The sequence below is a fragment of the Brachyhypopomus gauderio genome, chromosome 19 (assembly GCF_052324685.1).
Source record: "Brachyhypopomus gauderio isolate BG-103 chromosome 19, BGAUD_0.2, whole genome shotgun sequence".
Classification (NCBI taxonomy): domain Eukaryota; kingdom Metazoa; phylum Chordata; class Actinopteri; order Gymnotiformes; family Hypopomidae; genus Brachyhypopomus; species Brachyhypopomus gauderio.
This window is the reverse complement of record NC_135229.1, coordinates 949,928-962,427: the sequence shown is the minus strand read 5'-3', so window position 1 is coordinate 962,427 and position 12,500 is coordinate 949,928. Positions and strand designations below refer to the sequence as shown.

The following is a 12,500-nucleotide window of genomic DNA, read 5'->3' as shown; positions in this document are numbered from 1 at the left end:
CACACACACACACACACACACACACACACACACAAACGTGTTGTGACAGCCTTGCAAAGTACAACATACAACTGTTATACAGTCAGTCAAATACAGAAATACCAGGTACTTAGATTCACATATCCTATTCATATGGTCCTGACAAAGCCTTACATCATAAACCCCTCTTCTATGATATCATAACCCCCTTTCCTTCATGACATCATAAACCCCTCTCTTCTATGACAACATAAACCCCTCTTCTATGACAACGTAAACCCCTCTTCTATGACAACGTAAACCCCTCTTCTATGACAACATAAACCCCTCTCTTCTATGACATCATAAACCCCTCTCTTCTATGACAACATAAACCCCTCTCTTCTATGACATCATAAACCCCTCTCTTCTATGACAACATAAACCCCTCTCTTCTCTGACATCATAAATCCCTCTCTTCTATGACAACATAAACCCCTCTCTTCTATGACATCATAAACCCCTCTCTTCTATGACATTGTAAACCCCTCTCTTCAATGACAACATAAACCCCTCTCTTCCAAAAACCACTTCAGGCACTTCATCTGTGAGACCTGCTAGGTGTGGGACTATTGATTTGCTCTGGATAGTGATGTCAAACTCGAAATGCGGAATCAAACTGAATCGATTCATTTGAATCATTTCGAGGTCTGTATCAAAAGGGGAAAGTCACGTGACGGAATTCATTATGTCACACAGTTTCAATGCGTTTCGAATCTTTTCGCACGTTTTAGTCCACACTTAAGTTCAAGCAGCTGGTTTGAGATCAGAATGTTTACTGATTACTTGTAGCATTTCCCTACCTTGCAATGTAAAATGAATAATGTCAGCTATATCAATCCACTGACTAACAGTGTATCATAATGAAAAGTACATCTTAAAATAACTATGTTCTCTGCAAAATTATATGTTTTCATGGCTAAAATGTATTTAGGGACACAATATGCTATGCATGTAATTTTTCATAAAAACCACATTACTTCTGTTTCTGTTAAGAAAAAGTTGTGGATTTAGGCCCCGGTTGCCCACTAGATGTCACTGTGGTGTGTGATGATTCAAACGTCTCACTAGATTGAATCATTTTCCGAATCAATTGGTTCATTTGATTCGATCTCCCAAAAGCTCCACTTTTACCATCACTACTGAAGAGTTGTGTGTAAAGCCTTTAATAATTGAAACGTATTTGATTCAAACACATTCATAATTTGTTTTTTCAAAACGATCCCTTCACGTTTAAGTAAAAGCACCCACACACGTTCCCCACACACGTTCACCACACACGTTCACCACACACGTTCACCACACACGTTCCCCACACACGTTCACCACACACGTTCACCACACACGTTCCCCACACACGTTCACCACACACGTTCACCACACACGTTCACCACACACACGTTCCCCACACACGTTCACCACACACGTTCACCACACACGTTCACCTTCCTCTTGGTAGTGTTTTGGTCTTTCTCCTCATCTCCATTCCTCTCCTTCTCACTGTCTTTCGGTGGGCCGTTGTCATGGTCGCCGCTGTCATCATCTTTCAGACTGCAGTAAACAGACAGAAAGAGGGAAAGAGCATCATGGACTGGAACCAGAGAGAGGACAGCCAAAGGTAACACACACCTTACTAAAACCAAGACATTACACACACACATTCTCTCACATATACACACACACCTTACTAAAACCAAGACATTACACACACACATTCTCTCACATATACACACACACCTTACTAAAACCAAGACATTACACACACACATTCTCTCACATATACACACACACCTTACTAAAACCAAGACATTACACACACACATTCTCTCACATATACACACACACCTTACTAAAACCAAGACATTACACACACACATTCTCTCACATATACACACACACCTTACTAAAACCAAGACATTACACACACACATTCTCTCACATATACACACACACCTTACTAAAACCAAGACATTACACACACACATTCTCTCACATATACACACACACCTTACTAAAACCAAGACATTACACACACACCTTACTAAAACCAAGACATTACACACACATTCTCTCACATATACACACACACCTTACTAAAACCAAGACATTACACACACACATTCTCTCACATATACACACACACCTTACTAAAACCAAGACATTACACACACACATTCTCTCACATATACACACACACCTTACTAAAACCAAGACATTACACACACACATTCTCTCACATATACACACACACCTTACTAAAACCAAGACATTACACACACACATTCTCTCACATATACACACACACCTTACTAAAACCAAGACATTACACACACACATTCTCTCACATATACACACACACCTTACTAAAACCAAGACATTACACACACACATTCTCTCACATATACACACACACCTTACTAAAACCAAGACATTACACACACACATTCTCTCACATATACACACACACCTTACTAAAACCAAGACATTACACACACACATTCTCTCACATATACACACACACCTTACTAAAACCAAGACATTACACACACACATTCTCTCACATATATACACACACCTTACTAAAACCAAGACATTACACACACACATTCTCTCACATATACACACACACCTTACTAAAACCAAGACATTACACACACACATTCTCTCACATATACACACACACCTTACTAAAACCAAGACATTACACACACACATTCTCTCACATATACACACACACCTTACTAAAACCAAGACATTACACACACACATTCTCTCACATATACACACACACCTTACTAAAACCAAGACATTACACACCCACATTCTCTCACATATACACACACACCTTACTAAAACCAAGACATTACACACACACATTCTCTCACATATACACACACACCTTACTAAAACCAAGACATTACACACCCACATTCTCTCACATATACACACACACCTTACTAAAACCAAGACATTACACACACACATTCTCTCACATATACACACACACCTTACTAAAACCAAGACATTACACACACACATTCTCTCACATATACACACACACCTTTATCAAAACCAGCACACTACAACACGCTCCCTCTGTGCTGACTGCTTTTTTACACCTGTTCATGAGTGGAAGCTTTTTTTGTGTCGAACAGCATCAGAACCTTCTCAGAATTTATCAGCCTGAAAATGAACCTTATAAACTGACTGTGAAGCATGTTAATCTGTTAGAGCAGGAAAAGCAAGTAGCATGCAACCCCCAGGTCATGGGTTCAAGTCCACGTGAGCACACGCACACTAATGCGCGTGAAAGACGTGGGTTTGAGTCCACGTGAGCACACACACAGCGTGATTTCGTTGGCTGTGGGTGTTCTTCATGCGTTCTTTCCCTGAAGCCACACTGGACTGTGCGAGTGTGTCTCGGACTGTGGGCAGATAATGAGCAAACCGTGTTTCTCCAGCTTCCTGTAGATTCACCAGGTCTTTATTTTTGACTTGGTCACGCTGGTACGAGTGTAATTCTGCTGACATGCCCGAGTTCGTGACATTGTGGTATTCAGTATCTGCTCTGTCCTGTCTGACCCTGTCCCTGACCTCCACAGACCCTCACTGCTGAAGACAGCTGTCCTTCTTTACCGAGTGCTCTCCTGGTTTTCAACTCTCCTCCCAATCACTTTGAAGTTCATAGTGAACACTACTCCTGCGGTCTGGCCTGTGTGTCATGGCTCTGACATGTGCTGCGCTCAGGCATGTTAACTGTGGTTTAGAAATGTCTTTCCTAACGTGGTGACCGTTATGTCCACCTAATGACATGGATTATGTGTGAGGACGCAGAATACTTCACACTTCTGCACGCTTGAGTTACGCAGACGGTATAACTGTGTTACTACATTATTTTTCCATTTAAAGATCCATCCACTGTAAAAGACTGAGGGACGCTTCTGTAAATTTGGAAGAATCTTTCACAGTCTCCACGGTGTGGGAAACTGGCTGTGTGTCTAGTTGACTCGTGCAGCGCTGGAAAGTTTGCAGACCGCTGTGGACCTGTAGAAGCTCGCGAGAATATTCAGCCCCGACCAGAACCGGCCGCCAGGGTGAAGCGCACCGCAGGCGCGGAGAGGGGAGTCCAGAGCACCTGCCCCCGCCGTTCACGCACTCTCAACCCGGGGATCTCCGGCCTGCGAGGCCGCGCAGCTGCCGCACCGAACACACCGAACACGGTCCGCCGCGCGACGCACGTGCTGCACGCGCCACCGCCTTCCACCTCAGACCCGTTTAGTGAAGACGCGCGAGCGTCAGTTCGCAGCCACGCACACCTACACGCGCGCGCACCGGACACACCTCTCCGCGCGCCGCAGCGGCCCGGTGCACGCGGCCGTGTCGCCTCTGTCCCGTCGTCCCGAACCCCCCCGAACCCCCCCGGGCGGCCCCGGTTACTCACGCGCCGAATTTGTTGTTCATTATTTAATTCGGAGTCTCGTCCCCCCCGCCGGCCGCCGTCGCTCGCGGCAGCCCCGTCAGATCCGCAGGAACGGCGGCGCGCGCGCGCTGCTTCGTCGGACACGAGCGTCGTGCCGCGCTGGCACGCGCATCCTCGCGCCGGGGGGGGGGGGGGGTTCGGAGGGCGGCGGCGCGAGCGAGAACGCGTGTTATGGTAGCGCGCACGTGACGTGAACGTGTGCAGGTTCAGCGCACGTCGAAGCAAAGTGAGAATAAACGTCTTTAGTTTTAATAAATAATGACGATAACTGAACATGTTCGGTGTGCGTGTGTAAAAGTTGCAATGACGTGACTGGTGTAGTTCGTGTTTAAACGTTCATAAGACGCGAATATACCGGCACGAGCCCAGAAGTGCGAATATTCGAGTAAAACCAAGTCAGACTGTGCTGGTTTATAACATGTTTGAACTGTGGTGTGGAGGTCTGCACTAGAGGTGTGCACTAGAGGTCTATACTAGAGGTCTGCACTAGAGGTCTGCACTAGAGGTCTATACTAGAGGTCTGCACTAGAGGTCTATACTAGAGGTCTGCACTAGAGGTCTATACTAGAGGTCTGCACTAGAGGTGTGTACTAGAGGTCTGCACTAGAGGTGTGCACTAGAGGTCTATACTAGAGGTCTGTACTAGGGGTGTGCACTAGAGGTGTGCACTAGAGGTCTGTACTAGAGGTCTGCACTAGAGATGTGCACTAGAGGTCTGTAGCCTACTAGAGGTCTGCACTAGAGGTGTGTACTAGAGGTCTGCACTCCCACGGGACCCGTCAGAATATCTTGCGGCGCAGGACAGAATGTAATTGTTATTGGCGGGAGCAGGACCTCATATACATGTAGAAAAATCCCGCAAATTAATAAATAGTCTAGAAAATTATAATAATAACAACGCAATGATTTCCATGCATAAGGAACAGGAGGAAAACAACTAATCATTCAGTAAGTGAGCAATGAACTAATTCAAAATATTGGCTAAGCAACTGATCACGTGAACATGAAGTGTGCGTCATTTTGATACCGAAATGGCAGAGATTGTAGACGGTCAACCAGTTTCAGCTGTGGAAAATTCAATTAAAACAGGCGAATACACCACAATTAAGCAAACTACAGGAAAGTCTGATGTATGGAAGTCATATTCCATTGTAATTAATGGAGATGGAAATCGGCTTGTGATTGATGTCAGAAAGTGTTGGTGTACGTCACCTGACGGCATGTGTTTGGACTGTGGTAAGAAATGGGACAGCGCGATCCATTGCTATATTGCTGATTTAATAAATACATAAGTATAAATAAATTTAATTAATTCAATTCATATTAGGATTGCGGGCGGGGCGGGATTAAAACAAGCGGGAGCGGGATTAAAAAAGCAGTCCCGCGCAGACCTCTAGTGTGGTGATCTGTGTTAACTGTGGTGATCTGTGTTAACTGTGTGGATCTGTTAACTGTGTGGATCTGTTTGAACTGTGGTGATCTGTGTTAACTGGTGATCTGTTTTAACTGTGGTGATCTGTGTTAACTGTGGTGATCTGTGTTAACTGTGGTGATCTGTTTGAACTGTGGTGATCTGTGTTAACTGTGGTGATCTGTTTAAACTGTGGTGATCTGTGTTAACTGTGGTGATCTGTTTGAACTGTGGTGATCTGTGTTAACTGTGGTGATCTGTGTTAACTGTGGTGATCATCTTCAGTTAACAGGTCGTACATGAATGTGAGGCTGGCTGCTCATCTCATTTCCCGTAAAGATCAAAATCAAGTTTTTGTTCTTTTTGAGTTTTTTTTTATATACAGATCATTCACTTACATTACATTACTACAGCACAAACAATAATTCAGACCATTAACTGTTTTCAGTCTGTTTACTCATAGGATCATCTCGAGGCACAAAAAACACACACTCTTACACACACACACACACACACACACACACACACACACACACACACACACACACACACACACACACACACACACACACAAGGGGAAGATCAGGATGTAAACACACACTGGGTCACTGTGGTGACAGGCCAGTCTTTAGCTCAGTGCTAACTGCTCTAACTCCACTAAGGGTCCCTCGTCCACAACACCGTCACACACGTCAATCACATCACCCATCAAGTGGACTCACTCCTCAGCCTCCTGGTGCTGATCCAACTTCCTGGCAACAAGTGCTCTCTCTCCCTCTGTCTGTCTGTCTCTCTGTCTCTCTGTCTCTCTCTCTCTCTCTCTCTTTCTCTCTATCTCTCTCCCTCTCTCTCTCTCTGTCTCTGTGTTGCAGGTATGTCGTGTGTTTGGTCCAGTAGCAGTGAGTTCCATCCCTCCATGTTTGTGCTGGTGGTACAGGGAGTTACCAGGACAGCAGGGTCAACAGTTTTGGTTAGTCTGCAGGACCGAACAGCATCTGCTTCCATTATTGCCCCGCCCCCACGGTCCACACCCCCACAGTCCACGCCCCCACGGCCCACGCCAGCGTCATGCTACACGCTAGCGCGCTACGCTAGACCACAGCTGCCTTCATCACCAGCCAGAGGTCAGAGTGACCCCGTCTGACCAGGGGGTGTTTGAGTGGGTCAGGGGGCGGGGCCGAGAAACACTCCTCCCTATAGACTCATCACGGAGACATGCGAGATCTGTGGAAACAAACAGAGATAAAAAGATTGTAATGTGTAATTAATCTGCAACATTATTTAGAAAAGTAATTTTTGTTTTCTAGTTATGTAGTTTCCTACTTCAATAAGAGATTTTTACATATTTTGCTCTTCTTTTACAATATGGAAAATTCAAATTGGATCCTTATTGTTTTTCAGTCTTGAATTTCTTGAGCAGGTTAACTAGACCAGGGTCCCTGGGGTCAGTCTGACACAGCTGGAGGATAAGCCACACCCCCTTACACCCATGGAGGGAGGGTTTACATGCATCATACAGACACCTGAAACCCAAATCAAATATGAACAAAAAACACAGAGTTCACCTCCTGAATCGTCTGGCCCAAACACTCCTGACTGCTCAACGCCTTCCTGCACACACAAACACACACCTGTGTTCATTACACAAACACACACCTGTGTTCATTACACAAACACACACCTGCGTGTTCATTACACAAACACACACCTGTGTTCATTATACAAACAACACACCTGCGTGTTCATTACACAAACAACACACATCTGCGTGTTCATTACACAAACAACACACACCTGAGTGTTCATTACACAAACACACATTCATTACACAACAAGATTTTAAACTGTTTGATAATGAGTGTGTGTGTGTCTTTTCCTGTGTGAGCATGTGTAAGTGTGTGTGCTTATGTATACTGTGTTTGATGGTAAGTCTGTGTGTGAGTGTGTGTGTGTGTGTGTGTGTGTGTGTGTGTGTCTGTGTGAGAGTATGTGTATCCTGTATTTGATGGTGAGTGTGTGTGTGTGTGTGAGCATGTGTACCTGTGTATCCTGTATTTGATGGTGAGTGTGTGTGTGTACCTGTGTATCCTGTGTTTGATGGTGTGTGTGTGTGTGTATGTGTGTGTGTACTTGTGTATCCTGTGTTTGATGGTGTGTGTGTGTGTGTGTGTGTGTACCTGTGTATCCTATGTTTGATGGTGAGTGTGTGTGTGTGTACCTGTGTATCCTATGTTTGATGGTGAGTGTGTGTGTGTGTGTACCTGTGTATCCTGTGTTTGATGGTGTGTGTGTGTGTGTGTGTGTGTGTGTGTGTGTACTTGTGTATCCTGTGTTTGATGGTGGGTGTGTGTGTGTGTGTACCTGTGTATCCTATGTTTGATGGTGTGTGTGTGTGTGTGTGTGTGTGTGTGTACTTGTGTATCCTGTGTTTGATGGTGGGTGTGTGTGCGTGTGTACCTGTGTATCCTATGTTTGATGGTGTGTGTGTGTGTGTGTGTACCTGTGTATCCTATGTTTGATGGTGTGTGTGTGTGTATGTGTGTGTGTACCTGTGTATCCTGTGTTTGATGGTGGGTGTGTGTGTGTGTACCTGTGTATCCTATGTTTGATGGTGTGTGTGTGTGTGTGTGTATGTGTGTGTGTACTTGTGTATCCTGTGTTTGATAGTGAGTGTGTGTGTGTGTGTACCTGTGTATCCTATGTTTGATGGTGAGTGTGTGTGTATGTGTGTGTGTACTTGTGTATCCTGTGTTTGATGGTGTGTGTGTGTGTGTGTGTGTGTGTACCTGTGTATCCTATGTTTGATGGTGAGTGTGTGTGTGTGTGTGAGTGTGTGTGTGTGTACCTGTGTATCCTATGTTTGATGGTGAGTGTGTGTGTATGTGTGTGTGTACTTGTGTATCCTGTGTTTGATGGTGTGTGTGTGTGTGTGTGTGTGTGTGTGTGTGTGTACCTGTGTATCCTATGTTTGATGGTGATGGAGATTGTAGACGGTCAACCAGTTTCAGCTGTGGAAAATTCAATTAAAACAGGCGAATACACCACAATTAAGCAAACTACAGGAAAGTCTGATGTATGGAAGTCATATTCCATTGTAATTAATGGAGATGTAAATCGGCTTGTGATTGATGTCAGAAAGTGTTGGTGTACGTCACCTGACGGCATGTGTTTGGACTGTGGTAAGAAATGGGACAGCGCGATCCATTGCTATATTGCTGATTTAATAAATACATAAGTATAAATAAATTTAATTAATTCAATTCATATTAGGATTGCGGGCGGGGCGGGATAAAAACAAGCGGGAGCGGGATTAAAAAAGCAGTCCCGCGCAGACCTCTAGTGTGGTGATCTGTGTTAACTGTGGTGATCTGTTTTAACTGTGGTGATCTGTGTTAACTGTGGTGATCTGTGTTAACTGTGGTGATCTGTTTGAACTGTGGTGATCTGTGTTAACTGTGGTGATCTGTTTGAACTGTGGTGATCTGTGTTAACTGTGGTGATCTGTGTTAACTGTGGTGATCATCTTCAGTTAACAGGTCATACATGAATGTGAGGCTGGCTGCTCATCTCATTTCCCGTAAAGATCAAAATCAAGTTTTTGTTCTTTTTGAGTTTTTTTATATATACAGATCATTCACTTACATTACATTACTACAGCACAAACAATAATTCAGACCATTAACTGTTTTCAGTCTGTTTACTCATAGGATCATCTCGAGGCACAAAAAACACACACTCTTACACACACACACACACACACACACACACACACACACAAGGGGAAGATCAGGATGTAAACACACACTGGGTCACTGTGGTGACAGGCCAGTCTTTAGCTCAGTGCTAACTGCTCTAACTCCACTAAGGGTCCCTCGTCCACAACACCGTCACACACGTCAATCACATCACCCATCAAGTGGACTCACTCCTCAGCCTCCTGGTGCTGATCCAACTTCCTGGCAACAAGTGCTCTCTCTCCCTCTGTCTGTCTGTCTCTCTGTCTCTCTCTCTCTCTCTCTCTCTCTCTCTTTCTCTCTATCTCTCTCCCTCTCTCTCTCTCTGTCTCTGTGTTGCAGGTATGTCGTGTGTTTGGTCCAGTAGCAGTGAGTTCCATCCCTCCATGTTTGTGCTGGTGGTACAGGGAGTTACCAGGACAGCAGGGTCAACAGTTTTGGTTAGTCTGCAGGACCGAACAGCATCTGCTTCCATTATTGCCCCGCCCCCACGGTCCACACCCCCACAGTCCACACCCCCACGGCCCACGCCAGCGTCATGCTACACGCTAGCGCGCTACGCTAGACCACAGCTGCCTTCATCACCAGCCAGAGGTCAGAGTGACCCCGTCTGACCAGGGGGTGTTTGAGTGGGTCAGGGGGCGGGGCCGAGAAACACTCCTCCCTATAGACTCATCACGGAGACATGCGAGATCTGTGGAAACAAACAGAGATAAAAAGATTGTAATGTATAATTAATCTGTAACATTATTTAGAAAAGTAATTTTTGTTTTCTAGTTATGTAGTTTCCTACTTCAATAAGAGATTTTTACATATTTTGCTCTTCTTTTACAATATGGAAAATTCAAATTGGATCCTTATTGTTTTTCAGTCTTGAATTTCATAAGCAGGTTAACTAGACCAGGGTCCCTGGGGTCAGTCTGACACAGCTGGAGGATAAGCCACACCCCCTTACACCCATGGAGGGAGGGTTTACATGCATCATACAGACACCTGAAACCCAAATCAAATATGAACAAAAAACACAGAGTTCACCTCCTGAATCGTCTGGCCCAAACACTCCTGACTGCTCAACGCCTTCCTGCACACACAAACACACACCTGTGTTCATTACACAAACACACACCTGTGTTCATTACACAAACACACACCTGCGTGTTCATTACACAAACACACACCTGTGTTCATTACACAAACACACACCTGCGTGTTCATTACACAAACACACACCTGTGTTCATTACACAAACAACACACCTGCGTGTTCATTACACAAACAACACACATCTGCGTGTTCATTACACAAACAACACACACCTGAGTGTTCATTACACAAACACACATTCATTACACAACAAGATTTTAAACTGTTTGATCATGAGTGTGTGTGTGTGTGTGTGTCTTTTCCTGTGTGAGCATGTGTAAGTGTGTGTGCTTATGTATACTGTGTTTGATGGTAAGTCTGTGTGTGAGTGTGTGTGTGTGTGTGTGTGTGTGTGTGTGTGTGTGTGTGTGTGAGAGTATGTGTATCCTGTATTTGATGGTGAGTGTGTGTGTGTGTGTGTGTGAGCATGTGTACCTGTGTATCCTGTATTTGATGGTGAGTGTGTGTGTGTGTACCTGTGTATCCTGTGTTTGATGGTGTGTGTGTGTGTGTGTGTGTGTGTGTACCTGTGTATCCTATGTTTGATGGTGAGTGTGTGTGTGTGTGTGTGTGTGTGTGTGTGTACCTGTGTATCCTATGTTTGATGGTGAGTGTGTGTGTGTGTGTGTGTGTGTGTGTGTGTACCTGTGTATCCTGTGTTTGATGGTGTGTGTGTGTGTGTGTGTGTGTGTGTGTACTTGTGTATCCTGTGTTTGATGGTGGGTGTGTGTGTGTGTGTACACCTGTGTATCCTATGTTTGATGGTGTGTGTGTGTGTATGTGTGTGTGTACTTGTGTATCCTGTGTTTGATGGTGGGGGTGTGTGTGTGTGTACCTGTGTATCCTATGTTTGATGGTGTGTGTGTGTGTATGTGTGTGTGTACTTGTGTATCCTGTGTTTGATAGTGAGTGTGTGTGTGTGTGTGTGTACCTGTGTATCCTATGTTTGATGGTGAGTGTGTGTGTGTGTGTGAGTGTGTGTGTGTGTGTGTGTGTGTGTACCTGTGTATCCTATGTTTGATGGTGAGTGTGTGTGTGTGTGTGTGTGTGTGTGTGTGTGTACCTGTGTATCCTGTGTTTGATGGTGAGTGTGTGTGTGTGTGTGTGTACCTGTGTATCCTGTGTTTGATGGTGTGTGTGTGTGTGTGTGTGTGTACTTGTGTATCCTGTGTTTGATGGTGGGTGTGTGTGTGTGTGTACACCTGTGTATCCTATGTTTGATGGTGTGTGTGTGTGTGTATGTGTGTGTGTACTTGTGTATCCTGTGTTTGATGGTGGGGGTGTGTGTGTGTGTACCTGTGTATCCTATGTTTGATGGTGTGTGTGTGTGTATGTGTGTGTGTACTTGTGTATCCTGTGTTTGATAGTGAGTGTGTGTGTGTGTGTGTGTGTGTGTACCTGTGTATCCTATGTTTGATGGTGAGTGTGTGTGTGTGTGTGAGTGTGTGTGTGTGTGTGTGTGTGTGTACCTGTGTATCCTATGTTTGATGGTGAGTGTGTGTGTGTGTGTGTGTGTGTGTGTACCTGTGTATCCTGTGTTTGATGGTGAGTGTGTGTGTGTGTGTGTGTGTACCTGTGTATCCTGTGTTTGATGGTGTGTGTGTGTGTGTGTGTGTGTACTTGTGTATCCTGTGTTTGATGGTGGGTGTGTGTGTGTGTGTGTGTGTGTGTGTGTGTGTGTGTGTGTGTGTGTGTGTGTGTGTGTGTGTGTACC

General features: G+C 44.8%; 2 protein-coding genes and 1 long non-coding RNA gene across 3 annotated transcripts in view; all 3 read right to left on the bottom strand.

Moving 5' to 3' along the window:
* The window catches only part of eif4e2 (eukaryotic translation initiation factor 4E family member 2), a 10,299-nt gene extending 5,688 nt beyond the window's left edge, over positions 1 to 4,611 (bottom strand). Inside the window, exons 1-2 of the mRNA XM_076981611.1 lie at positions 4,460 to 4,611; positions 1,464 to 1,569 (exon numbers count right to left, since the gene is read on the bottom strand). Coding sequence (XP_076837726.1) covers positions 1,464 to 1,569; positions 4,460 to 4,479 — 126 coding nt within the window. The 5' untranslated portion in view covers positions 4,480 to 4,611. The remainder of the gene's footprint in view (positions 1 to 1,463; positions 1,570 to 4,459) is intronic.
* Positions 4,612 to 6,326: 1,715 nt separating this feature from the next.
* On the bottom strand, positions 6,327 to 8,223 carry LOC143483059 (uncharacterized). Its single transcript, XR_013122376.1, has 3 exons — positions 8,087 to 8,223; positions 7,475 to 7,520; positions 6,327 to 7,133 (listed from the first exon to the last, which is right to left on the bottom strand). It is a non-coding gene; the product is annotated as an uncharacterized LOC143483059 (long non-coding RNA).
* A 1,257-nt stretch (positions 8,224 to 9,480) lies between these two features.
* The window catches only part of capn10 (calpain 10), a 15,017-nt gene continuing 11,997 nt past the window's right edge, over positions 9,481 to 12,500 (bottom strand). The window contains exons 12-13 of the mRNA XM_076981471.1: positions 10,679 to 10,724; positions 9,481 to 10,337 (exon numbers count right to left, since the gene is read on the bottom strand). Coding sequence (XP_076837586.1) covers positions 10,308 to 10,337; positions 10,679 to 10,724 — 76 coding nt within the window. The 3' untranslated portion in view covers positions 9,481 to 10,307. The remainder of the gene's footprint in view (positions 10,338 to 10,678; positions 10,725 to 12,500) is intronic.